Source organism: Pagrus major, chromosome 4 (genome assembly GCF_040436345.1).
Source record: "Pagrus major chromosome 4, Pma_NU_1.0".
Classification (NCBI taxonomy): domain Eukaryota; kingdom Metazoa; phylum Chordata; class Actinopteri; order Spariformes; family Sparidae; genus Pagrus; species Pagrus major.
Window position 1 is genome coordinate 28,385,734 of NC_133218.1, and position 25,156 is coordinate 28,410,889.

The 25,156-nt window shown below is 40.7% G+C and overlaps 1 protein-coding gene across 1 annotated transcript; it reads right to left on the bottom strand.

Annotated features, from left to right (window-relative positions):
* Positions 1 to 110: 110 nt before the first annotated feature.
* On the bottom strand, positions 111 to 18,389 carry rufy2 (RUN and FYVE domain containing 2). Its single transcript, XM_073464280.1, has 19 exons — positions 17,707 to 18,389; positions 15,786 to 15,959; positions 15,468 to 15,585; positions 14,638 to 14,739; positions 14,296 to 14,419; positions 13,061 to 13,125; positions 12,885 to 12,950; positions 11,956 to 12,025; positions 11,629 to 11,730; positions 11,263 to 11,379; positions 11,051 to 11,143; positions 10,151 to 10,225; positions 9,946 to 10,043; positions 4,142 to 4,261; positions 3,640 to 3,769; positions 3,440 to 3,534; positions 2,980 to 3,028; positions 2,699 to 2,779; positions 111 to 2,610 (listed from the first exon to the last, which is right to left on the bottom strand). The coding sequence occupies exons 1-19, from the start codon at positions 18,017 to 18,019 to the stop codon at positions 2,467 to 2,469; spliced, it is 2,136 nt and encodes a 711-aa protein (XP_073320381.1). The 5' UTR covers positions 18,020 to 18,389; the 3' UTR covers positions 111 to 2,466.
* Positions 18,390 to 25,156: the final 6,767 nt, after the last annotated feature.

Below are 25,156 nucleotides of genomic sequence, written 5' to 3' on the forward strand. Positions count from 1 at the left end.
CAAAAAACAATTTCAGCTGGACACAGGAAAAAGACCAAACAGTGCAACAACAGTAAACATTAACAGGAGAAATTTCAATGACCTACATTAAAACGACAGTAAACATGAAGGATTCTGCCTGTAACTTTTAATCAGAAACTGCTACACAGTCAAGGCAACATATTGTTGGCAACAGAGTTAATATTAAACTGGCAGGATTTAGTAAGCTAAAGGGCCACAGTGATAATCAACATCATGTATATACACAACAAACGGTGGTATCAACGCTGTACATGTCCCATTGAAAGCTGGGAGGTTTATAAGAGCGACACTGTACAAAAACGTCTCAGGCCTGGGTGCAATTCAGACACGGTGCTTAACGATGATGATATGAGAAATTGGTGAGTTTTTAAATATTGGAATTGAGAAAAACACTTCTTGAACTGAACCCAGGCCTGTCTCTTCATGGGAATGAATACTTCCAGTTCTTAAACATCTCAGGTTGTAAACATTGTATTTAAGTACAAAACCAGAATGTGCAGTGGAACTTGTATCATAACCCGTCACTGAAGAAGCAGAACATTAGTCATCAGCATTAGTTTGACAACACCTCTCAATCGAAAATGACTTAGAGTTTCAAAATTTCCCTCCTAAGGAATGGAGCAGCAGTAAAATGTGGTTCTTCTTTAACGTCTCCATCGGCAGAGATTACAACTAACTTCTAGTGAAAGCTCAAACAAGTTCCCTGGACTCCTGAAAGTAAAAATTATTGTGCATAAAACACAAAATCAGATATAAATACTCCCAAATTAAACTATAGAATTGGCATGTGTTCAAACATACTCTGTGGCTATGTTGTAAGTATGTAACACTCAAGTCTGTTCTTAACCACTAACTAGTCAGTGAAGTGGTCCTGTTGTCAGCTACCCGTCAGTGGTTCATCGACAAAAGAGACACAGATTGACATCAGTCACTAGAAATGACAGCATCTGTTACTCTCCTTGGTCCTTTAAGCAGCATCCACTGCATTAGTGTCTCCAACAAACAGTGAAATGTGCCTTTAATCTAGAATGCTATCTTGGCTAGTGTTGCTACTTGAGACATCTTAAATCAGATCTTTCTACGGAAGTCCACTCTGTAGAAATAAAGGGCTCATTTTGGCAACATGAGAAGCACAAATAGGTACTGTATAATGTGTTCACAGAGGCACAAATGGCACCAACACTGAAAAATAAAAAACTGATTTTCAGTTCCTGAAAGCCGCAGACCCATGGGGAACTAGTCTAGTCATAGTGTCAGCACAGCAAAATCTGCTCGGGAGCAGTGAACATTCCTGGAATTAGTTTGCAGAAAATACTCTTCGTCTCATTGCATATCAAACACTCTGAGAAGGATCTGAGCAGTGCGGTTCTCTCAATTTGTACCGATTCCTCTGTCTGAACAGATGATGGCTGATTGCTTCTGTGAAACGATTAAAACTGAAAATGAGACCAGGTTGACTTTGTGGCACATTGTTCTCAACAGCCAACTGGACAGAAAAACATCAAGTTTATTTTTAGTTTAGTATGTAGAAAAAATGGATTTAACCTGGTGGGTTGACTTGATCTATTGTGCCTGTGTAAATGCCGCCTTATAGACGCAAACAACAGTAACAAGGCCACCATACTGTGTGTATAAATGATATAATCTCCTCTGTTTGACTGTATACACTTTGAGGCATAATACATACATTATAATGATGCAATACTTCATAAGTATGTAGATTTGCTTAAACAAAAACATCTGCATTTAGCTGCAGCAGTGCTCATCTCCATGCAGTTTCACTTTCACTTCACTGTGGAGTTGTTCCTACTTTCAAAACCAAAACCAAACCCTAACCCATTTACTGGAACCTGACCTGGTGATGAGCGTCACTGTGTGCAGGAAACACAGCAGCAGATATGTTTACACCTGTTGTGCCTTTTAGAGACCATCTGGTGCTCTCTCAGCCTGGTTAGTGCAACACTTTGATTGAACCAAAGGGAACTTGAAAGACTGTGCATGCATGACTTCCTCAGTGAAAGGTCATTGAGATCTAAATGTACTGTAAATAAATGATGTGTATAACTTGTATATTTAGGATAGATAATTCAACTTTCCAGTTTGATTGTTTATGATATTAAAGCAGGCCAAGGATTTTTACTATGTCACCAAGTAAGACATTATGGCCCATGTTATAGTGGACTGATTGCCTTTTCCTCTGCAAAGCATTTGCAAAAAAAGTAGTGGTGTCAAACGAATGACGCAGACATCCCTCATTTTGTCTGTGAGAGACTTAAACTGTAAATTAAGACAATTCAAAAAATGTTCATGCGTGTGGTCCATTTCTAGCAGCAAACACTGTTGAGATAAGTTTGGAGATGGATCTTACAGAGGACCGGAGGGTGGGGATTTACGAGTCTGAGCTCAGATTGCTTGAAGCGGTCGTGGCAGCAGCGTGGGGCTCCTTCACGTCGGATTGGAGGAGCATCGTTGGAGGAGGAGGGCGTGGCAGGTGTCACAGACTCTGACTGGTTTCGGTGAGGCGGGCAGAGGGAGCTCATTGTCAGAGCAGCTGTTACAAAAAATCTCTCCACAGTTCCTACAGTGGTGCTGGACAGAGAGGGAGAAAGAAACCGTCAGAACCACATTAATGTTCTGTTGGGATTTTATTTTTTTTATTCCTCATTCGACGACTGACCTTCCGTCTTGAGATGGAGAACTCCTTCTCACACAGCTTGCAGTGGCTGGCGTCCTTGTCCTTCAACCAAACCTGACCCCCCTGAAACACAGTAAATCTGTTTCACCCTAACTTCACATTATAGACATTACACAACAACACAACATATGTCACTAACCCAAAATCAGCTACAGATGCAGGGCTTATGCAACGATATACTGTGTTTTGTTCCTCTGAATCTTCATCTTAGCGATACAGTGTTGAGATGCTATGTTTATCTCTGTAATTCACTATTACTCTACCTGAAGAGCTTTGTTGGCTTCTTTGATGTCCTCAATCTTCATTTTGGATCTGATGACAAAAACAATAAGACTGTATTTGGTAAAAGAAAGAAATAATATCAACCACAACAAGTCATAAACATTTTTTTCTTTTTCCATCTTTCATTCTGATTGAATTATTAAAAAGAAAACAAGTCAAAAAAGATTAAGAGATTCTCTTTTTGCTTTTATTTAGGGGGACTTGTTTGCAAGAGTGTAAATTAGATGTGGTTTTGTTGTAAATGAGCTAAAACATGAAAAAAACACTGGTATGGTCCACCATGAGCTTATGAATTTAACCTGTAATTCATATGGTAACGAAAGCAACGGTTTGAATACATGCTTTTTAAAAGGGCTGTTTTCTTCATCAAAGACACCCAACATTTGAAATACAAAATTGAATTGAGCGTTTCACGTCTTGGTGCAGACATTTTACACATACTCGCTTAGTTTGGAGCCTAGTTCCTCCAGAGCCTGTTCTTGGTCCTCACAGATGGTCTTCAGCTGAATGTTTTCATCCTGCAGACGATGGAACTCCTGGAAAAAATTAAAAAATCATATTAGATCATATTCTGCAAATACTGAAACATATTGTACAATATCACACACACATGGTGCATTTCTTTCTCTCCGTCCTTTTACCTTTTTTAGTCCGTTAATCTGCAGGGCCTCTGTGCTGAGCTGAGACACCGTATCCCTCTCTCTGTCTAGATCGTTTTGTAATGTCTGCCTCCACTCCCTCTCTATCTTCAGGTCCGTCTCCAGCTGCTGGCTACAGGAGCACCACGAATGTGTACACACAACACCAACAACAAGAGTAAAGATGACAAACGGACAAAGACAGGGACAGACTTAGTAACACATCAACATACTATTAGAGCACACTGGTTTGTATACTTTTTAAAGTCACCATCAACATGAAATATGTAAGGGTAGAGTCTGGTGTATGCTGAGCAACTACGTGGACACACTTTTTCTGAGACAGATGTGCACTGCTTTACTGTTTTAAAATTGATTAACTGGTCCCATTTCCATGAATTACTACGCCACACAGTGTATGATGTTAACACTACTGTATATTGTGTTCATGTATGTGTGTGCATGACTCTACCAGTCAGTCTTTCTTTAGAGGGGTTTTGCTTACAGTTGTCTCTCTCTGTGTTCAATCTGCCGCTGCAGGCTGTCGGCCTTGTTGGCAAAGTCCAGCTTGAAGCGTCTGGTTCCCTCCTCGGCCGAGGTGCGGTGCCTCTCTGCCTCCTGTAATCTGTACCATTATAACCAGGGACAAACTCAGGACCATGGAGAGAAAAAACTGGGGGGCATGGAGGGAGAGGGAGAAAAGACCTGGGGATGATGGGGGGTTGGGGGGATGTAGGGTAAGGAGGGAGGTTAGGGACTGAGGTTTCTGGGTGGGAACATGAAGGAGGGAAGGCTGAGGATAAATGAAGAAGGTCGGGGTGAAGGATGGCGTTGTAATTTGTACTGTTACAACACCAGAGGGTAGAACTGAAAAGAGTGCAGTGTGGGTTGAACTGTGTGGTTCAAAACAAAACAGTAAGGAGTACAGATGGGTGATGAGTCAAAATAAGGATGGATGCATGATGAAATAATGAGGGAAAGCCGCCTTAAAGCAACTGAATGGAGAAGAAAAAAAGAAGTTTGCTAACTAAATGCAATCATCTTGGTGCACTCAGACAAAGTGCAGCATCGCCATGGAGTCTTTTTCAGTTTTACCTTACATGCATTGTGCAGGGAGGAAACTTGTATAGCATTTTTTCAGGATATGAGGACTTTAATAACGTTTATTGACCATCTCAGAGGAGGGGCATCAGACCACACCCTGACTTACAGCAACAGTCGACTTACAGCATTGTCACTCCTTAAGATCACATCATAAATGTTCCAGAGTCCACCGGAACGTGGCCAAAAACTCAAACCACAGCCGACACTTTCAAAACATCTAACTTTATTGATCACGGTGGTAAAAGACAGTAGTTGTGAGTTTTCAACAGCTGTACTGAGTGATTATTCTTCTACAAACTGAGAGGAGTTACAGTACTATGAACATGGAGTTAGAATAGGTAGAAGGATTACTTCCTGATCTATCACAAAAGTCAATAAATATGCCAAGACGAGACACAACAACACATTTACGTTATCTTGGCAGAAGCTCCGGAGGTTTACAGCTGTGTAACTACAATTATTGACACTTGGCTCAGTTCTGTCTGTTCTACAGGAGCAAATCAGATGAATTGAGATAAAGCTGCTGGTTGCACTGAGCTGTCTGGACTCAACCTTACAATTTTTTTAGTTTAGGTGAATCTTCAGGAGGATGAAGAGCAAGAGGGAGACGGGCTGTGTCCAAAATCACTACCTTTTTACTGTTGAGTGCACTATATCTACCCTCCATCAAATTTATTTGGGTGTTCGGATTCTGAGTGGATAAATGTACACTCGTGTCCAAAATCTCCACTCACTGCTCACTAGAGTAAACTACTGAGTGTGTGGTGAGTCAGTTGGGAACAAGGGACTGATTTCAGACACAGCGAGGGTCATCACAGCCAGTCAGAAGCAGGTCAGCAGGTGCAGCACATGCAGAGCAAACTGGTAACAAATTAAAGCTAACTCCTGTCTGACTGCAAACATCTGTAGTGATCGCCGCTGACCGACTGTGATGAAACGCAGACAGCTGTAGGAATCAGTTCGTCTAGGGTGTGTGATAGCTTTCACGTTCCTGCTCGTGCTTTAGACCTGAGCAGTGTCAGCTGCATTAAGGTAAAAACACAGCCAAGCAGAGAATCACAAGTTACACAACAGTCTCTACATGAATGCACTGAGGCACTGTATGAAAATTACTGACTGAACTTTAACTCTGCAGAGTGTGTCATTTATCACTGTCCGTAGGCAAGTCCAACCTTTTTCTTATTCTGCATATTAACAGGAAGCAGAACTTAAGTAAACTGTCAGTGACTGGTTTTGGTTCAACAAATAAAGAAAGACTGGAATATTTGGTAAACAACATCAATCCTTATGTTTGCCGTAGGTTTGGACAATTGTTGATTCCACTGCTATTGTGCAAATTGTTGACTGTGTGAATATTAACATATTAAAAGGACCTGCTCACCCAAAAATGAAAATTCAGTCATTATCTTCTCAACCCCATGCTGATGGGAAGTCTGGTGAAGTTTCAAAGTCCACAAAACATTTCTGGAGCTTCACAGTAAAACAGCGTAACAGCATTCTCCTAAACAACTGAAGTAGATGGGGACTTGATTTAAAACATTAAAAAAACAGTGGGAAAAACATTAAATGACATACAGCTCATCTGTGGTAATCCAAGTCTCCAGAAGCCCAGAGATCCCAAATTGATTTGAATAGATTTTATCTACACCCCAAGCTTGGCCAAACATGGAGGGTGTAAATAACATCTTTTTAAATCAATTTAGGATCTCGGCGCTTCCGGTGAATTGAATTACTCCAGATGAGCTGTATGGAGCCATTTTGGTTTTTTTCTTTTAACAGTTCACATCTACTTCAGTTGTTTAGGAGAGTGCTGCAACTCTGTTTTGCTGTGAAGTTCCAGAAATGTCTTTTGGACTACAAAACTTCACAAGACTTTCCATCAGCATGCCGAGCGTGAGTAGAAAATGACTTCTTTTGCACCTTTAATTATTTTGTATAATGAGCTGGACTAATCAAATATTACCAGATAGTGCGGGGCGGGTGTTGCAATTTGTCTCTTAAATATCAATAATGCTGGAAAGGGCTTTTTAAAAAAGTGAAACTGGTCGTTTAACCCCACCCTCTCTAGGTCAATAATTTTCACACAGTCCCTAAATGCTACAGTGACTGTTAACTGTTAACTTGTGGCTCTGTTTGTTGCCATATAAAACCTCTCAGTGATACGAGCGGGAAGGCCCCGCTATACTCTACTCATTCTAACTCAATGTGAACAATAACGACTATCTTACTGTCAGTGTTACTGCATATAAACTGACTACCGGAGACAGGAGCATTATTCCTAGTAGCATATGTATGTTTGTGTTTGTGTGAGTGAATAGATAATGTAGTGTATGATTAATTCAAAATGTTTCTTCAGTATCTATTAAAGTATAACTGATAATATTCAGATAGTTCACTGACCAGCTGAACCAGAAGATTCAGAGGAAACATTTCTTAATTTAGAACAAACCCAGCAAAGTTGTCTACAAAGGATTAAACTACAGATCGTGAAACATGTTGCAGTGGTCTTTATGAATCCCAGCACTCTGCTGATGAGGATCATGTTTCAGTAACTAAAGCACCAAACCAGGCAGTCCAGTTTCACCTGACCCTGTGGCTGCTCTCTGCGCTGTAAAAACCATCTGAATATTGTGTGCAAAAAAACAGGAATGTTCCTTTAAGTTAAGTCAATTTTTTCATTCTGTCAAAAGCAATCGTGTGTCAGCATGTGCGTGTGTACGTGCATGTCTGTCCTCAGAAGGAGATGTCCTTGACAAGCTTGTACTGGTGCTCTGTGTCTGTGCTTGCACACTTAACAAATGACATAGCAAGTGTTCTGGTCTGATTTAGCAGATCCTTATCACTGCACGCAGGAGCAGGGATAAAATCAGGAGGGCAAAAATGACACGTGGAGGTTTCGAGGGAGCAAAATGGACAGATGAATGGATGATTGGATGGTATAAAAGATACAAACAGAAGGGAGGAAAGAAGGAGGAAAGAAAGGAAGGAAGGAAGAAAGGATGTCAATACATCAGTATTCTAAGTGGGCCCGGTCACACTGAACACTTTAAGTGACTTTAAACATCACAAGCACAGCAGTAAGAATAAATAAAAGGCAGTAAAACACAGAAATCTGATTTCAGGCTGCCAGGATTACACTGCCATCAGATTTCTTCAGTCTGGATATATTTCCCTCCAAGCGAATGAGTAATGAGAAGAGGTGTGGAGGAGAAGCAGGCAAAGGTAATGTGGACAGATAGATGAGACAACTAGAGCAGACAAAAACCGGCATTTCAGGTGAAGTGGGCACAGTACTATGCGATCAACACGAGAGATAAAAGCCTGGAAAAAAAAGCTTTATGTACACTGACAGTAGTCTGAGGAGAGATATTTCTAATTAGCTGGCACATGATTTGATTTTAAATCAGTGGCTCTGATCAGAACCTTTTAAATTCTTCTTTACCTTTCTCAGCTACAACAAAAATAAACTCTGACTGGAAATAACAAGTGTAAGCAGGGTCTGTGTCCTACCAGCCTACAAAAACCACCTTTAGACCACCTTTAGAGCAGCAAAAAACATTCACAACCAATCACAAAGAGGATGGAACAGATTTAAACCAACGGGAGAGGGGAGGGGAGGGAGGGACCGTGGTGACTGGTAAACAATGGGGTGAGGAGGTATCATAAGGCATCAATGAACCAGCAGGTCTCATAATGACTGATGGAGAAACGGAGCAATATACACCGACTGTGGTGCAGTAGTGAACAACAGAACTTAGCATGCATGAAAATATCAGTCGTGTCATTTTTTAGATATGATAAACTGAGGATTGCAGGGTTTCCCCAAAGAAATTATTTAGAAAAATCCTGACGAATCTCATCTGTCATTTATTTAACAAACAGGTGAAGGCCTAAATAACAGCATTCAGTAGATACAGTATGGCATTGGCTGTGTGAAATTGGCTAGTTCCTCTGCTTCCTCTGGAGGTTAATGTTATGTTTAAGTGGAGGCAGCCTGTCTTTTCACCCAACTTATGGCAACTTTTGTATCAAGAAGAAGCTGTTACAATAGTGAAAGAAATCACAGCTAAAACATGACTGATTTCTCTTTTTTTTAAGGTTTTAACTGGGCAATAACAACTAGAGCCAGACCAAAACATCAGTGATATTATCAGTCGACATTGGCTTATCAGAGATATATCGGTATTGGCCGATGTGAAAACTTTTTGGTTTTAAAGAACACGGTGCTGAAAATGATGCTTGGGGTGATTTATAATTATTAAATTTCGAGGTAAGTTTACTGTTTCAGTTCACTGATGTCATTTAAATAAGGACAATAAGTTTACTGTTAAACTGTAAAATATCCTGCCTCCATTACATATTTTTTTTCATATTTAAGTGATTACTGCAAAAAACGTGTGTATACCAGCTGATATATTGATATCAGAATTTTTTACTGCATATCGGTCGGGCTCTAATAACAATGTGCTATTTTAATGCAACTTTGGACTATGTTTTTCAACATGTAGAACATTTTTAGTGTATCTTTTTGCCATTTTATGAATAAATTGTGGCCGTCCTCCACTAATAGACCTTTATAAAAATTAAACCTGAGAATGTCTTAAGGAAGAGAGAAGAAGAAGCCATTTCACACAACAAAGGACATGTATTTGATGACGTCAGTGACTGACTTATTAATCCCATCACACATTGCAATATCAGGTAAAAACCCTAAATCACTTCCGTTATAAGGTTTTATACTGTAGAACATTTCGTGTTTGTGGGACACGCAGAAAAGTAAAAAGTTATTTCCTCGGGGAAACCCTGCAACAGTGATGAGGAAGACGACTCAAATCATTTTTCCCAATGCTTTCTCCGGTTCTCTTCAAAACATTTTCAAACTAAACCATGCAGAACTCTTAATAAATGTGCACTTTTAAGTCATTATTAAAAATGACGTAAAATGGCATATTTTTCAAGGATAAAAATGAGTCCTTTTATGAGATTCTTATATAATATTTGTTCAATGTTACAGTTGAAGCTCTTAACCTTACTTTGCTTAAAGAGGATTATGTTTGCTTTGGCAAATCAAAGAACAACTGCAGTTCAAAGGTTTTGCCAGAACAGCAGAGATGATTGAAGAAAGAACCGAGGAGACACACGGGACAAAGTGATTTTCCTGTCATGGTTAGCGTGTGCTGTGTCTTCACAGGCAGTGTATCTTACCTTTGCTCCAGCTGCTTCATGGTGGCAGTGATCTGATTGGTCTTCTCCTCCAGACGACTAATCATGTTGTTTTTCTTCTTCATCTCGTCATCAGACGACTGACAAATAAGAATTACCGGCTGTTGTTAGTAGTGATAATTACAGTGTATGTACTGTATGTGAGAAGAGAACAAGAGCAACCAGGTCAGGATGTGTGTGTTTGTACCTGCATCTTCTGGTACATTTCTACATTGATGGCTTTGACTTCATCCAGCTGATGTCTCAGTCCGATCAGCGTGTCCTGTTGATAACAAACAAACACACTGTCATGTGACTGTTTCTAGTTTGTTAATTAAGTAATTGAAGGACTTTTTTAAATTTTTGTATCTACTCATCCACTCTATCTATCTACTGGAGGTCTGTACATGATTTAACACACTGATAATTAGTGGCCAAGGAGTTTTCTTTGAAATATAATATACTGTATACGCATGAAAATGACTGAGAGCTACCTGCAAGCGAGCTGAAATATATTTAGGACAATGTGTATGTTGCATTGCATGATACAAATACTGCCATGTCACATGTCCTGTGGTCCTGTGCACTAATGATGCTGACATTACTCTCCAGCCTGACAGCTGATGTTGTTGGTGATGATATCAGCAGCCTCCTTACAATGATGCAAAAATACTGCTGGCATGGCAGCTGCTGTATGTCACAGCTTGGCTACAAATGTCAGCTGGTGCTGTTTATGTGGCAGAGTTCACATATTGGTGGTGGAAGAGAGACGGGTACGGGAGCTGGCGAGGTATTACTGCTCTCTGTGTGTAGTTATTGGCCCCCCTTAGGGTTTGTTATCATGTGCTCCCTCGCTGTGATGACACTATGTCTGAAGAGCAACCACATCACTGTAAATGTTACTGAATATGTCTCTGTAAAAGTAAACTGATTGGGTCTTTTTTCATTAATTTCCAGTGTTGTGTGTTGTATTTCCTGTATATGCAAGTCATATTCTAGCTGACGTCTCTCTGTGCATTGTTGAATCTTCATGTTTTTCATTTCAGCTCTACAAATCTTTTGTAAATAAATCAGTGGCTAATAAGACAAGGTGAAAATGTGTCCTGACCTGTTTTTCATGAATATCTTTCTCCAGAAGTTTCATGGCCAGCTCCATTTCCTGTTTCATCGACACCTGGACTACCAGCTCATTCTCCACATCCTAAAAATAAAACCACAAGCATGTAAAGGAAATTGTAGGTCACCATTTCAGATGCAATGATCCAGCTTTTATTAATTCCAATCGCGCGTACGCACGCACGCACACAGTCCCAGTCTGACCTGTCTGAGCTGACACTCCTCCTTCAGTTGTCGCCGAGCCTCATTGTACATCTCATCCAAACCCTGACGCGACTGTTTGTACGTGTCTCTCTCCACTGACACGTCGCCCTGGGTTACCTAGATTAATCCCACCAACAGGAAGAAGATGTCAGCCATATCATGCTTCAGCTACATCTGTTTTTAGTCAGGGCAAGTAATAACTGCTGGAATATTAACAGCTGGATCTTCAGTTTTGGTTTCACTTTTAGCTGCAATGAAAACTTAAACCAAAAGATTGAATATTAAGACAGGTACTGATGTTTCTTTGGGTTTTCAGACAGCGATACATTTTTGTAATTTTGTGCTCGTGTGACTGTGACTGTGTACCTCCAATTGTTGTTGTGCCTTCATCAGAATGAGGCTGTTCTCACTCCTCAGCTGCTGATTTTCTTCCTGCAGTTTGATGATGTTGTTCTTGGCAATGGCTAACTGCACACACAAAAACAGAATAATTAGGCTGATCACCAAGAACAGCTTGACAATAATAACACTGACGCCAAGACTTCCTCTAAACATATTTGGCTCAATTATAATGTCAGATTTTATTATTGCTTTAAATGTAAGAGACATTTGCTTTTCAATCAAACAGACAAATCATGTTATAATCCTTTAGTGCTAAATCTAATACACAGGTATTTTATGCGTGTGTCTCACCTCCTCTATGAGTTTAGAGTTGGACTTCTCTAGATTGTCCACTCTGCCCTGAAGACCATGAACTGTGGAGCTAAATATACAAACGGAAACAGAGACAGAAATCATATTCAGCTTGCTTTTTAGTAGCTGCAGTGTTAAAATGTGTATCTTTGATAGACGTATACCACATCTTGTTTAGACACTGTTCAGTGGAGAACATATGTGACTTGTAAGAACTGTTATTATGTTTATTCACATGTATAAAAAGCTGAACTGTCTCAACACAGACTGACAGACCCCAATCTGACTTTAAATAGAAGTCGTGCAATGGTTAGCTTAGCTTATGTTCATAGACAGCTCATCAAGGTTAGTAACTGACAATGTAATCTAATGTCATATAACATATTAGAGGTTTGTATACATAAAAGCCTTCCTAATTTATGAACAAGCTGGTTTTAGCTCCATCACAGCTGCAAATTCTAAAGAAAGATTCACTGCACTTAACTCACATGAGATATCAAGTTTTTGAGATGAAAAACTGAAAGAGGAAATGAGGCTGACAGTCTGTGACTTTATTGAGTCTGTATGTGGGAACAGATGGGACAGAGTTGCACTTCTGAAGCGAGCAGATTGCATCAAACTTAAACTGAACATTCTTTTTATTTTAACATGCAATGAGGCATCTGGCCTTCTGCCTTTGAGTCAAAACAACAAAACACCAATTAAACATCAGAAAAACAACAGATGTAAAACAAAATGTGAAGCAGAAATAAAGTGGAATGAATGCTTCTCTCAATCAGCAACTGATTAGATGCGACTAACACAACATTTTAAACGCACGACTTCCATTCTTTGAAATTTCCTTGAGTTTTGTACCACCATCATCTCCAGGAACTTTAGGGAAAACCCTGCAGACAGGTCTGTTTCCAATAAATAAACAAATGTCTTACTTGAGTTGCCGGTTCAGTTCCTCTACATAGTTCTTCTGATCCAAGATGGATGCTATCTGGCTATTCCTGTTACCATGGAAACAGACATAAAACAGAGGACTGCGTTAGATTTATGGGGGGGGGGCTAAAATACCAAGTGTATTAAATGAGGCAGAGGGACAACAGAAAGATCATACCTCTCTTCACTCCTGTAATCATCAATGTCATTCTTCAAGTACATGGAGAAGTCGATCACCCCGACCTAAAAAAAACAAACAAAAAAGATTAAATGGGTAACGCTCGACTTGAAGAAGCTACAAACCACCAGAATATTTCCAAGAATTAGGGATCCTTATACTTAAGTAGTTGCTTGGTTACACCTACTTTGTTAAACTCATACAAACATGACGCTTACTGTAAAAGTGAGTGTATACAATTAATATTCAATGCTGTGTGTATGCATTTCCTAATTGCACTTACTTGTCTGTTAATCATACACATGCAGAAATACTACCACAGTCCACCACGGAGATAAAGTTTTAAAGAGATATTATACAGTACATCATTTAAAAAAAAGAGCAGAGCTTTTATTTTGATATTCAAATTCAAGTTAATCGAATAATTTTCTGATCAAAAACTGTGAACAAAAATGCCAAACATATTCTAGTACCATCACTGTAAACTAAAAATATTTGGGGTTTTGGCCTCTGGGTTAGAACAAAACATGACAATTGATTTCACTGTGAGATCTGGGAAGTGTAGGTTATTTTTTCTCTATTTTGTGCATTTTATACTGTAACGAAAGATCAAAACAACAAAATCATCATTTAATCAATAGCCCTAAAAAAGTAGTAACCAAAAAATCCCAGACTATTCATCCTAAAACACTACATGAGAGATCCTAAAAGTTTTGTCCCCTTGTTTTTCTTTCTTTTATTTTATAATCCTTTCATCTAGGATGGAATGAGACCATATTTACATTCCATGCCATTCCATGTAAAAATCTGTATGCGGTAATCTGTGTAATAGCTCGCCTTGTGATCAGAGAACGACTACATTTAATCAAACACAATTCCATCACGGTAAAACTATTTCAGTCACACTCAGTCAGGTGTGAACACAGTCTGTACAGAGTGTTTGCATTAGCGAGAAAATGTGTTTGCAGCCAGGACAAAGTCTCCACCAATGGAGTAGAAACGTGACACCACGGTGACTGCTCTCTATCTGCCTGATGCAAAGATAACGAAACAGACCATTCTTATCTGCATTTCTGCTTCCCCAAACAAGAGTCACTGTCAGAGAAATTGGTTCATGTCAGTCAATGAACTACTAGGCACAGGAAGTGGAGATAACATGTCAACATTTTAGTGCTGGGTGTAAATGTGTTTTCTTTTTGTCAATCGGTCAATAACTGTCTCAGAGCAGTGGTTACCTGTGAGTCCAGGTCCTCGCCTTTAACACACAGGTTAGCATCGATGACGTTCAGGCCCACCAGCAGGCCCACTATCACCGCGCCCTCTTCCTCCAGCATCAGAGCTGAATTCTCGTAGAAATCACTGAGGAGGAAGACACAACAGATTCTCAAACACTGAAGGAAGCTCCAGTAAAAGGGGAAAAAATGTGCTTTTATTTGAATGTTTTAGCTCTGTAGTGTTGATACTGTGGATGTGTTAGTATCAAAATATTTTCAGGCTCTTTGGAGCACTATGAAATGTAACTATTTCTATTTATCTATCGTCTTTATGTGGGTCTCCATGTGTGCATGTGTGTATACCTGAGCAGGTCTTTTCTAGTGATGAGGAGTCGTAAGTAGTCGGCCAGCCGTTTCTGCATGAGAGCCAGACGCAACCAGGCTCTGGCCCTGCCTAATGGAGTCCTGGAAAACACACACACCAAAAAAAACACACAACACAGGTGATTAGATTAGATTTTAAGGGGATTTTAAGGGGGTTTTAAGGGTCGATGGCTCGTCTGGGCATCTTTAAACTGATCTTTGTTTTGTTTTATTGTTAAGATCTAGTTATATTCTTCTTTGACTTCAATCCAACTCGATAACCATGTTTTATTTAGCCTCTGTGTCATTCTTAATGCACAACACACTTCCCTTGCACTGTCCTGTCTCTAACCCTTGGGTCTGTACTTTGGTGTTGCAAAAACGCTGCTCTGCTACACATCCGTTGGTCTGACTCAGCACCACCAAAGGAAACGGACTCTGTTCTCCATCTAAAACAGCACATCTGTTCCCTATTTTGCTGCATCAGACAAGACCTGAATATTACTCACTTACTTGATTCCTCTGCTATGTAGTGACTGATAACTGAATAACAAAGTAAAGCATGACATGGAAATTATGTGCATGAATGAGAGTGAGTAGAAGCCACTAGAGGAGACTACTTGAATATTACTGTAGGTTTTTGGAGGTAATACTTTAGCACCCACATGGGGCACTTTCATCACTCATGCTGTTAACTCAAACTGCTTGACACATCTTTGGAAAATGTGTCTACACTGGCTCTAACAGTTGGAGAGAGGAGGTGAGGCAGCAGCAGGAGGAAAGGAAGTGAAAGTAAATCACACTCCCTCTCACTTTCCCTGGCTCCTTACTTAAGTCCAGGCAGGTCTCGTACAGATGCTGAGATCTCTGCTGCTTCAGGACACAGTTTCTCCACCAGCTCCAGAGGACCCCACAGAGATTTGTTAAAGCCCAGAAAGGACTTCTTCACTAGAGAGAGAAGAGACACAGAGGAAGAGAGACTTATACACACTGGCATATGAAAATCTAGGAATGACATCTTTTATGAGGGAAGCATCACACAAACACAATCGTGTATCTTAGACGTCTAATTTTAGTAATCTGGGATATAGCCGCACTGGCACAACACCCACAGCTGACACCACTTGAAACGTCTCTCTGCATCTTACCTCTGAGGCCATGTTTGAGACAGTGCTCCATTACAACAAAGAACTGCTGGAGAGGTGGGTAGTCTGAGTCCAGCGTTCGTCCAAAGCTCAGAGCCGACTCGATCAGGCCTTTGATGCTCAGCTTGGCCATGTTGAGCAGGTTGGCTCGCTCCATGGTCATGGGGTCCCGCAGGGCTGCAGGACAAAAGACACACACAAACACTTTGACTTAGTGATGTGTAATACATCCTTTATCTTAAGAATGCTGTGTTAAGTATACTCTGGGTACTCTGACAGGGGCAGCATAAGAAAAGACAACAACTCTGATGCATTATTCGTTTATTTACAGTGCAGTCACACAACCTCAACACAACACCCCAACAAGGGGAGGAAGAGTCCAAACTATCACAACAGAATTTCAATGATAAATCTCTGTACTTAGTAATAACATTCTCCCACACCAAGAAATTATTAATTAGTTTAGAAATAATTACTGAGACACTCACATACCCACATTTTTCAGACATCACTCAAACGTTATAGAAATCTGTATGATTTGTAGCTGTTAACATATAAAGATAAAATTGTGTTATAGTGGCAAATCCAGTGTGCCAGTACTGCAGCTCTTACTGCCTTATAACAGACAAAAAAGAAAAGAAATAGTAATTTAAGTTTCCATGATAGAAAAAATACTATTGAACCACAGAGGTCTGGTTTCACATGTATTACATGTGGACCTCTGGGTTAACGTGTAGCCAAACACCAGAACAGGACGGAACAATGACAGCTGAAAACATGCAGAGATGTTGCCTAGCATTGTTAAAGAGCTTTAATGGCGCTGGCAGGTTGGCCCACAGGCAGAGACAAATCAACAGATGATTTCTTGGGAGTAGCATAAATGTTGGGTGCCTTTGGGTAGTAAGACTTGTGGATACTGAGGAAAAAACAGTAACCCTTTGACTGCCTGTGTGCTGAGGATATTGACAAGGTGATGGTGAGTTTTAATGCAGTTATGAGGATTTTAAATTGTCCTTAAAATGTTGTTCTAGTAAATGAATTCCCTGTGTTGTCATTAAAAGAAAATAAAACAATCTGGGGTGTGAACTATCAGGAAGCACTGAATGCCTGGAACAACTGTCAGCAGTTTGTGATGATTCAGTTTTTACATAATTCAAACCAAGCCTGTGAGGGATGCTGGCTGATGGGCACACTGACGAGAGAAGAGCTCTGCTAAAACGACAAAGATGACTGACAGAAAACTGAACAGCAACTGTTATGATAACTCATGAATAATATGATTCACTTGTCAAGGAAAAACGCCAAACCTTTGCTGGTTCCAGCTTATTAAACATGAGCGTTTGTTACTTTCCTCTGAATCTATTTGGGTTTTGGACTGTGAGTCCCTTTATGATGGGAGTCAAACCAAATCAACGGCGTACAAAACACAGTGCAAACCCCAAGGAATACAGACTGAGCATTATTTCCATTTGCAGGTAGGTGCAGCAGGTGATGCTTCTGGGAGTTGCGTAGTGTGGCAGTATAAAACAACAGCAGCACAGCTAACATTAACTGAAGAGGATGTGCCATCACAGCAGCTTGGATCTATGAAAAATCAATTGCCCACACACAGACAGGGTGGTGAGGTAATATTAGCTGTGAAAGAGAGAGGAGGGGATGCTAGGTTTGTCACACTAGTGCATCTACACACATCAGCTGAAACTATTAACTGTGAATGAATGATTAATTGTCCCTGAACATCTCACATGGGGGATTAGTCTGTGCTAGTGGACTGATGCTCGGTCACATTTCCTCATGAGTCCCTGGAGCAATCAGTTACTGGGTGTCATAAGACCTGTTGTTATTAACCAGAGACCACACACACACACACACACACACACACACACACACACACACCTCCTATCCGTTCATGATCATACTCTACCTTGCACGGCCCAGTCCCCGGGCAGAGACGTCCTGTGCTCCGACACTTTGGGCAGGACATGAATGCTCCCTGAAATGGTTTCTGATGCTTTCCTGGCCAAAGCGAAGATAGGAGCCTGCCATCGTCCGTCTCCTCCACCACCACCTCCACCTCCACCTCCTCCTCCTCCTCCTCTCACTGTGCTGACACTGTTAGCTTTATCCCCAGCACCAGACTTCTCCTCCTGCAGCCTCAAAATCCCAAACATCTGAGTTTTCTCCTTGCTGCTGTCCGCTTCAGACAGACCCAGCTCGTGGTCTGCGGGCGATGCCATGTTCACGTACCCCAGAAATCGGTCCAGCTAACTACAACCGGTGCGGCTCGGTGCCAAAACAGCCAGGTTCGTACGGCTTGCTAGCCGTTTAGCGAGGTGTTAGCTTGATGGACAATTCACCGGGCGACCATTATGACGACCGCAGCGTGGAAAATACCTGTGATCCCACCGGCCGAGGCTGTGACAGCTCCCGGCTAAAGTCAACAATCGACCGTCGTTACGTCCCCGGGCTGAAGCGTAGGCGTCGGGCTACATGGTGAGCGCTAGCAGCGGTGGCTATGCTTCAGTAAAGAAGTGTTTTTTCCGCACATTTCGGAGGTTGTAGAGATTTGTTTACACCCAGCACACCTAACCGATAGTTGGCTCCAGACGCTGCCGCTGCACCCTCCGGAGGGGCGGTGTCAAAAGGCTCACAAGACACACAAAAGGAGGCACTACGTAATGATTTTAGTGGCCGCCGTGTTGTGGACGTGCCGCCCCCTGCTGCCGGAAGTGAGAACTGCAACGCTGCCTGCAGGTAGAGGGTGTGTGTGTGTGTGTGTGTGTGTGTGTGTGTGTGTGTGTGTGTGTGTGTGTGTGTGTGTGTGTGTGTGTGTGTGTGTGTGTGTGTGTGACAGAGAGGCCTGGAGACAAGAGAGCCCAGACAGCTATTTTCAGATACGTGGCTAGAAAAAGTCTGAAGCCACAGATGTCCTTAATATTCTGCAGAAGTGGATGGACTTAAAGGTGCAATATGTAGTTTTGGGGAAGACGTTTTCATCAAAAAAAGAAAAATCTTCATCGACTGATTTTTTTTTTTATGCCTAAACAAACTAAATAGTTAAACGCTCTTAGTTTTCATGACTGAATACACTGCATAAACAAACCGACCATCAAGGACAACTCAATTTCATTTCGTGTTACTTTGTTTATATGTGGCGGACCCTGCCACCTTTCTAGCCTCAGGCAGCGTTCTGGGGAACTTATTTCCTCTGAGAACAGCTTGTTTTAAACAAAAATACACATTTCTGAGTTTGTATTGTTACCAAATTAATATTATAAATATTAAAATGATGAATTTGAATTCTCTCTTTCTTCTCCAAAACTACATATTGACCCTTTAAGTACTTCAACTTTATGTGACTTTATTCTTCCATTTCACAGCCAATGAAATCCAATTCAGTGGGAAATAATGTAGCCAAGCGACTTTTTACTCCGCTACATAATTTTGACAGTTGTGGTTAGTAATTATTTAAAAAAAATTGATTTCACATATAAAACATATGAAGTGCTGATTAAATGTGATGGATTATTTCAGACTAAACTACCAAATGGTGTTTAAAATAGTTCAAATATAAAGCCTTCATACATCAGTAATAACAATACAATAATATAACTGCGTAACAGCTCAAGAGCGTCATGCAAAATGTGGATCATCCAATGTACAGGGAGCTGAAGAGCTCTTTTAGTGACAGGCTTGTTATGCCGAGGTGGTCTTCTGAGAGATTCAGGAGGTCTTTTGTGCCGGCTGCAGTGAAGTTTTTTAACTAACATTGTTCCTGGCTGTCACTGTTAATTGATGTGATGACGAGATGTTGTTGAAGTACTGTGGAATGTTGTTAACCATGAATATGTTGAATATGTTATTGATGTTTACACTATTTATTATTTATGGTGCTGTGCTCTCCTCTTATTTTGTACGGCCTTGAAATGGGCTTTATTGGCAGATATGGAATATAATGATCATAATTATGGTTAATAACCATCATAATTATATTTTCATTAGTGTATAATTTCCTGAGACTAAGAATGAGAATGAACATTACCTTAAAATTTGCTTTTCATATCTACAGAGGGAGCAGGTTTTCTGCCAGAGGGTCCACTCTGTTGCACCGCCATGTTTCTACAGTAGCCCAGAACAGACAAACCAAAAACTGGCTCTGGAGATGGGCTTCAGCATTCATAGGAGAGGGTGTTCAGTTGATTGCAATCTGATAACCTCACAGCTAGATGCCACTAAATCCTACACACCGGACCTTTAAGTAAATTTAGCAAATATTTTTTCCATAATTTTAGGCCTACTTAAAGTGGAGACAGATAATTTGTGGCTCACTTCCTAGAGGTGTTATTGTTGCCCTGGCTGTCACAAAGACATCTGGATCGCTTTCCTTTTTCATCATGGTAGCAACTACTAACAACACAGTGCAAAATGTGTTTATTTTTTCATTTAGTCTTTATGGAGACATGAAAGCTGATTGAAATGGTGCCCGCTGGCAGACAAAATTATGTTATGTCTCGTAATTTTAGGCAAAATATCTTTCATTTCACGATAATTACATACCTGGTTGTATAGAGATGGCTTTGAAACAGGATTTTGGCATGTACAATTTACAAAAAATATATAATTAAGCAGTCAAACGAATGAACAAAATTTAAGGATTTCTTTAAGTACATTTTATTTTTACTTTTTTAAATGCCTGTCCATAATTTCTTTGGTGGGTGGGGATCTGCTGGCGAAATTTGGACTCAGTATTTCCAAAGTCCTGTCTTTGGCCCTAGTTTGAATTTAGTATGATGAACCCACAGAGGAATTTTCTTAAAATAGCAGTGCATGAAAGTATTTAGTCAAATTAAAATCATAACAGTGGAAACATTAACACCCACACAGGCTCCAGTAAAGCAGGGGAGAAAGTATCTCATGTGAGTGAGTTGGCTTTGGTTAGCCTGATTAAGTTTTAAAGTTAAACAAGTATGCTGCAAGTAATTTATGGCTGAAACTAATGATCAGTTTCCCTGCTGATTATTTCATACATTAGTGACATCTTTAAATTCATTATTTTGTCAGATGGTCAGTGTAAAACACAAAAATATTCATTTTGCTATCATAGAGGAGTAAGAAAACCACCGAATATTCACATTTGTTAAAGCTGAAACCAGTGAATTTGTGAAATTTTTCTGAAAAATAACTTAAATAATTAATCCATTATTCAAATTGTTGTGGAATACTAACAGAGCATAAAGAGCTGTCATTTTCTCACCAAGTTTTAGAAACACATGAATTATTCACAACCTTTAATGTTGTCATAGATTAGATAGAAGTCCACCTCACTGTCTTGATGATTGGTTACATGTTTAGATGTCACCGGTAATTATCAGAGTTATCGTCCTTTAATTTTAGGTGCTATTAATTAACTCTGACTGAGATCAGTCCCAAGAAAAAAACATAAATTACTGTATATCTATTAGGGTTAGAGTCAGAGTGTCCTTAATGTCTTGCAACAGACAATAGTGAACCGCAGACAGGAGACATGCTTTGGCGGTTTATGCATTTACATGGTGACTCACACTTGACTCATGGAAAGGTCTAATCTGTTGTGAAGTCAGTTGGCTCTGTAGCTGATGGCTTTCCTAATGATTAGCCAACTTGTTTTAGTCACTCTTACAGAACTTAATTAGTTTGAATGCAGTGACATGGATCCACAGACTGATATGAGACTGTTGTTTGTAGATAACACAAGCATTGTGTGAGGCCAGGTCAGAGTCATTCATTCAAACAGCACCTGCCAACCTACCTTGGCTGTACGCTAGCCGCTCCATACTCTCACTGTGAGTGATGCCCCAGCGGTGGAGACTCTGAGGTGAGTACATGGTGAGTGGGACCCTCCTCTGCCCACTGCCTTGTTGCAAAGAGGATAAATCAAGCAGATCCCTGAGTCTTTAAGTGGCCCACTATGGTCTGGTTATTCTGATTCCCTTGAACCAGATGGCCCTCCCTCCTGAACTGCTGTGGACTGTTTTGGCTTGTTCTCATATGGCGTGTTCCCGTTTGGTCAGGTTTGGTCACAGTCTCAGGGTGTGGTGGGCTTCTGCTGAAGTGAGCAGGACAGCCTGGGAGAAAACAGACAGTAGAGACAGACTGAATAAGATCTTAGAAGCAGGGAGTTTAGACAAGTGTAAAAACAAATTTGATCTTGTTGTCTGTGGTACAGGTTATCTTAAGTAAAGGTTAGTGTTGGGGATGATGATGCTAAGAAGCTTTCCAATCGCCACTGGGGTTGAAGCTATTGATTTTCTTCACCATAGATTAATCTCCTAATCATTTCCAACTTAATGGATCAGTCGTTTGGTTCCCAAAATGACAAAAAGAAATAGTGAAAAAGGTCCATCCCAGTCTCTCGAGTCAGAGAGGAGGTCCTCAGATATCCTGTTGTCAACCCAAAACCCCAAATTATCCAGTTCAATGTAAAAGAGAGAGAAGCAGGGAATCTCCACATCCAGAACGGCAAAACAAAAAACAAAAAACAGCTCCTTCTTCTACATAAAAAAATTACTTTGACATTGAATAGATTATCATAGTAGGTAGCACTTATCCCTCTGTCAATCGATCAGTCGACCAATCGTTGCAGCTCTAATTGCCACTAATCTGCCATGGTCAGCATGCCAATCTGACATCATCATCCCAGTCAAGCCCATAGGTCATACTTCCTTCAGCTCAGGTCCCATTCACAGTCATTGAGAAGAAAAAAACAACTAACCTTTCTGTACGTCTAACCTGGTTCCAGTAGAATAATGAATGAAATAGATACAAACAGCTGATTATCAACTACTTCATTGTCTCACAATGTACTTGATTTAAAGTTTACTCCCCGTCACATTACGTCTTTGCCTCCCATTCCTCTCATACACTACAGGATGAGACCTTTCACTGCCATAAATAATATATGCCAAAAGGTTCTTCTCTCAGATATCATACTAAAATCTAATACATCTTGATTGAGTCACCACCAGGGTTTTGCATCTTGCTTTACCAAAAAGAAGTTTTACCTTTTCTCTGAGTAGCAGCTTATGAGGAATGCATCCAGTGGGCCTCCACCTCACTGTAGTATGGACGTAAAAGCCTTCGACCACACCAACTGAAGAATGTCAGATCCATTATAACACACAGTGATAGAAACTGTAGGAGCATGGAAGCTACAGTAAACTGCATTACAAGGACCACTTCTGTTGTTCTGCTTCTCCTTGCCATACTCTCTCTCTCTCTCTAATAGCTCAGTGCTGACCAGAGATCATATGACCGGTTTCTTGCAGATCCGTACCCTCCTTAGCTGTTTGTATACTGCCTGAGCTAATTCTCTGAATGGCTGCTTCTCATTCTGGTCAACAGAGTATTCATAATTGCAGCTGCCTGAACATTGATGCCCATTTCTTATTTTTTCTTTTTCTTTCCGTGTTGCCTGTTTACTGCGCATGTAACTGTATCTGTATGTCATTATATCCCCTGATTTTTACTTATTGTCTGACTTCTTGTTTTTATTGCTGCCTGTTTGCCCTCCTATCACGATCACAAGAGTCATGTTAGCCTCTTCGTCTTTTGGTCTTTCCAGCCCGTCCCCAATCAGAAAAACAATCATTGAGGACGACAGTTAAGCAGCTTAATAACATGGTGTGAGTTTGTAATTTTTTGTCATTGCCGTGATATTATTCATAACATCATGGTGATGCACACTGGTTGGAGGGGCCCCCTGGGAATTTTTGCCTAGGACTGCTTATTACGACCTATTTTTATGTATTTTGTTAGGTGATGACCTCTAGTGGCCATAGTAATTATTACAGAAGCAAAGGAGGAAGTCAGGCGAGGTAGTATAAAGAGCAAAAAAGCCTGTATAGGAGGAGGTTGGTGACAGACAGCTGGGTTAAACATGCACTTTCACGCAATGGACTTTCACCAAGGATACTGTTTGTGTCCAGTGTGTAAGTTATTTTAACTTATTAATACAGTAACGTGACGAATGTAGCTTAAGTACATAACTTAGTCACTGGCTATTCAGTTGTTTAGGTATGAGCATGTGTTGCCTTCTGCAGGTTTGTTTGGCTGTGCTTTTGTGAGGTTGTCTGTACATTTTCTGCTTGTTTGTCTGACTACCTTTAACACTATATCACAGTTCAGCAACACCGACAGCATCTATGCATCAGCATTACGGTTTGAATGTGTTTGACTTTAAGGTGCAATAAGAAATTTTGGAGAAAGAAATAAAGATGCTTTGGGTTGGTGGAGTTGGCCAGCCACCAACCCAAAATGTTTGTATTTGGAGACCTGGGAATGAGACTCAACAGTTAACTATCTTTCATACTGCACCTTTAATGTTATTGATTCAATATTTTCACCCTAATGTAAGAGAAAAACGCATACCCATGTCAGTATCTGACACATGCAACAGTTCATTCTGATACTCACATCCAAACTACTTTTTTTCTCCATTTATCTCAGCATCATTTTGCCATCTCTCTCCTCCAGCCCGCCATCCACCGTCCTCCTCCACTCTGTCCGTCTCATCTCTTCCTTCACGTCTGAACCACACCTAAACAAACACACTAACCACCACTTCCAGGGTGGTATGTTTGCACCATATGACTAGTTCATCATTGCAGGCACACGCCCTTCCGTATGACAGACAGTCGGAGCAACCAATCAATAGTCTTCAGTGAAACCTCTTCCTACCAATAGGGGTGTGATGCTGTTTCACTGTAGTAGCCAGCCTTTCATTCTGCAGCAGCGCTGGAAGTGGGGTGCTGCTATGCTCACAGATTGTGATACACGTTTTCATCCATTTGATAAGCAGGAAACAAAAAAACAGTGCTGTGCTACAACAGCAGAGGAGATGAGGAGTACATTTTATAAAGCAGAAGACAAAAATTAAAGTATAATCAGAACCTGTACTGCACTAAGTGTATGTATGTGAGGGCTGTAACAATACCAACATGTAAAGAATGTTATCATGTAAATATTGTCTCTCACCTCAAGCAGTAGAAAGAAGAGAGTCGATCCCTGTTTCTGCAGCTTGTCAGCAGTCCGTAGTCCAGTCCAAACAAAGGGATAAGTCTATGTTCTGGTCTAGTATGCAGAGACTGAGGAAATGACTCGGTGGAAGCTTTAACAGTTGTGAAGCAGTAAGCCGGTACATGCTCTGGAGACATCACCGACAGAAACCACAACCATCACCCCACACAGCGCCCAATGACAAGAGAGCAGGAAGCCTGGGAGAGGGGGAGGGGTTAGGGGGTAACACAGCAAAGAGAGAGGAGAGGGAGGGAGGAGGCTCGTAGGGGGATAAATACAGTGAGGGGAGAGGAGAGGGGAGAGATGCTGGGTGAGGGGAG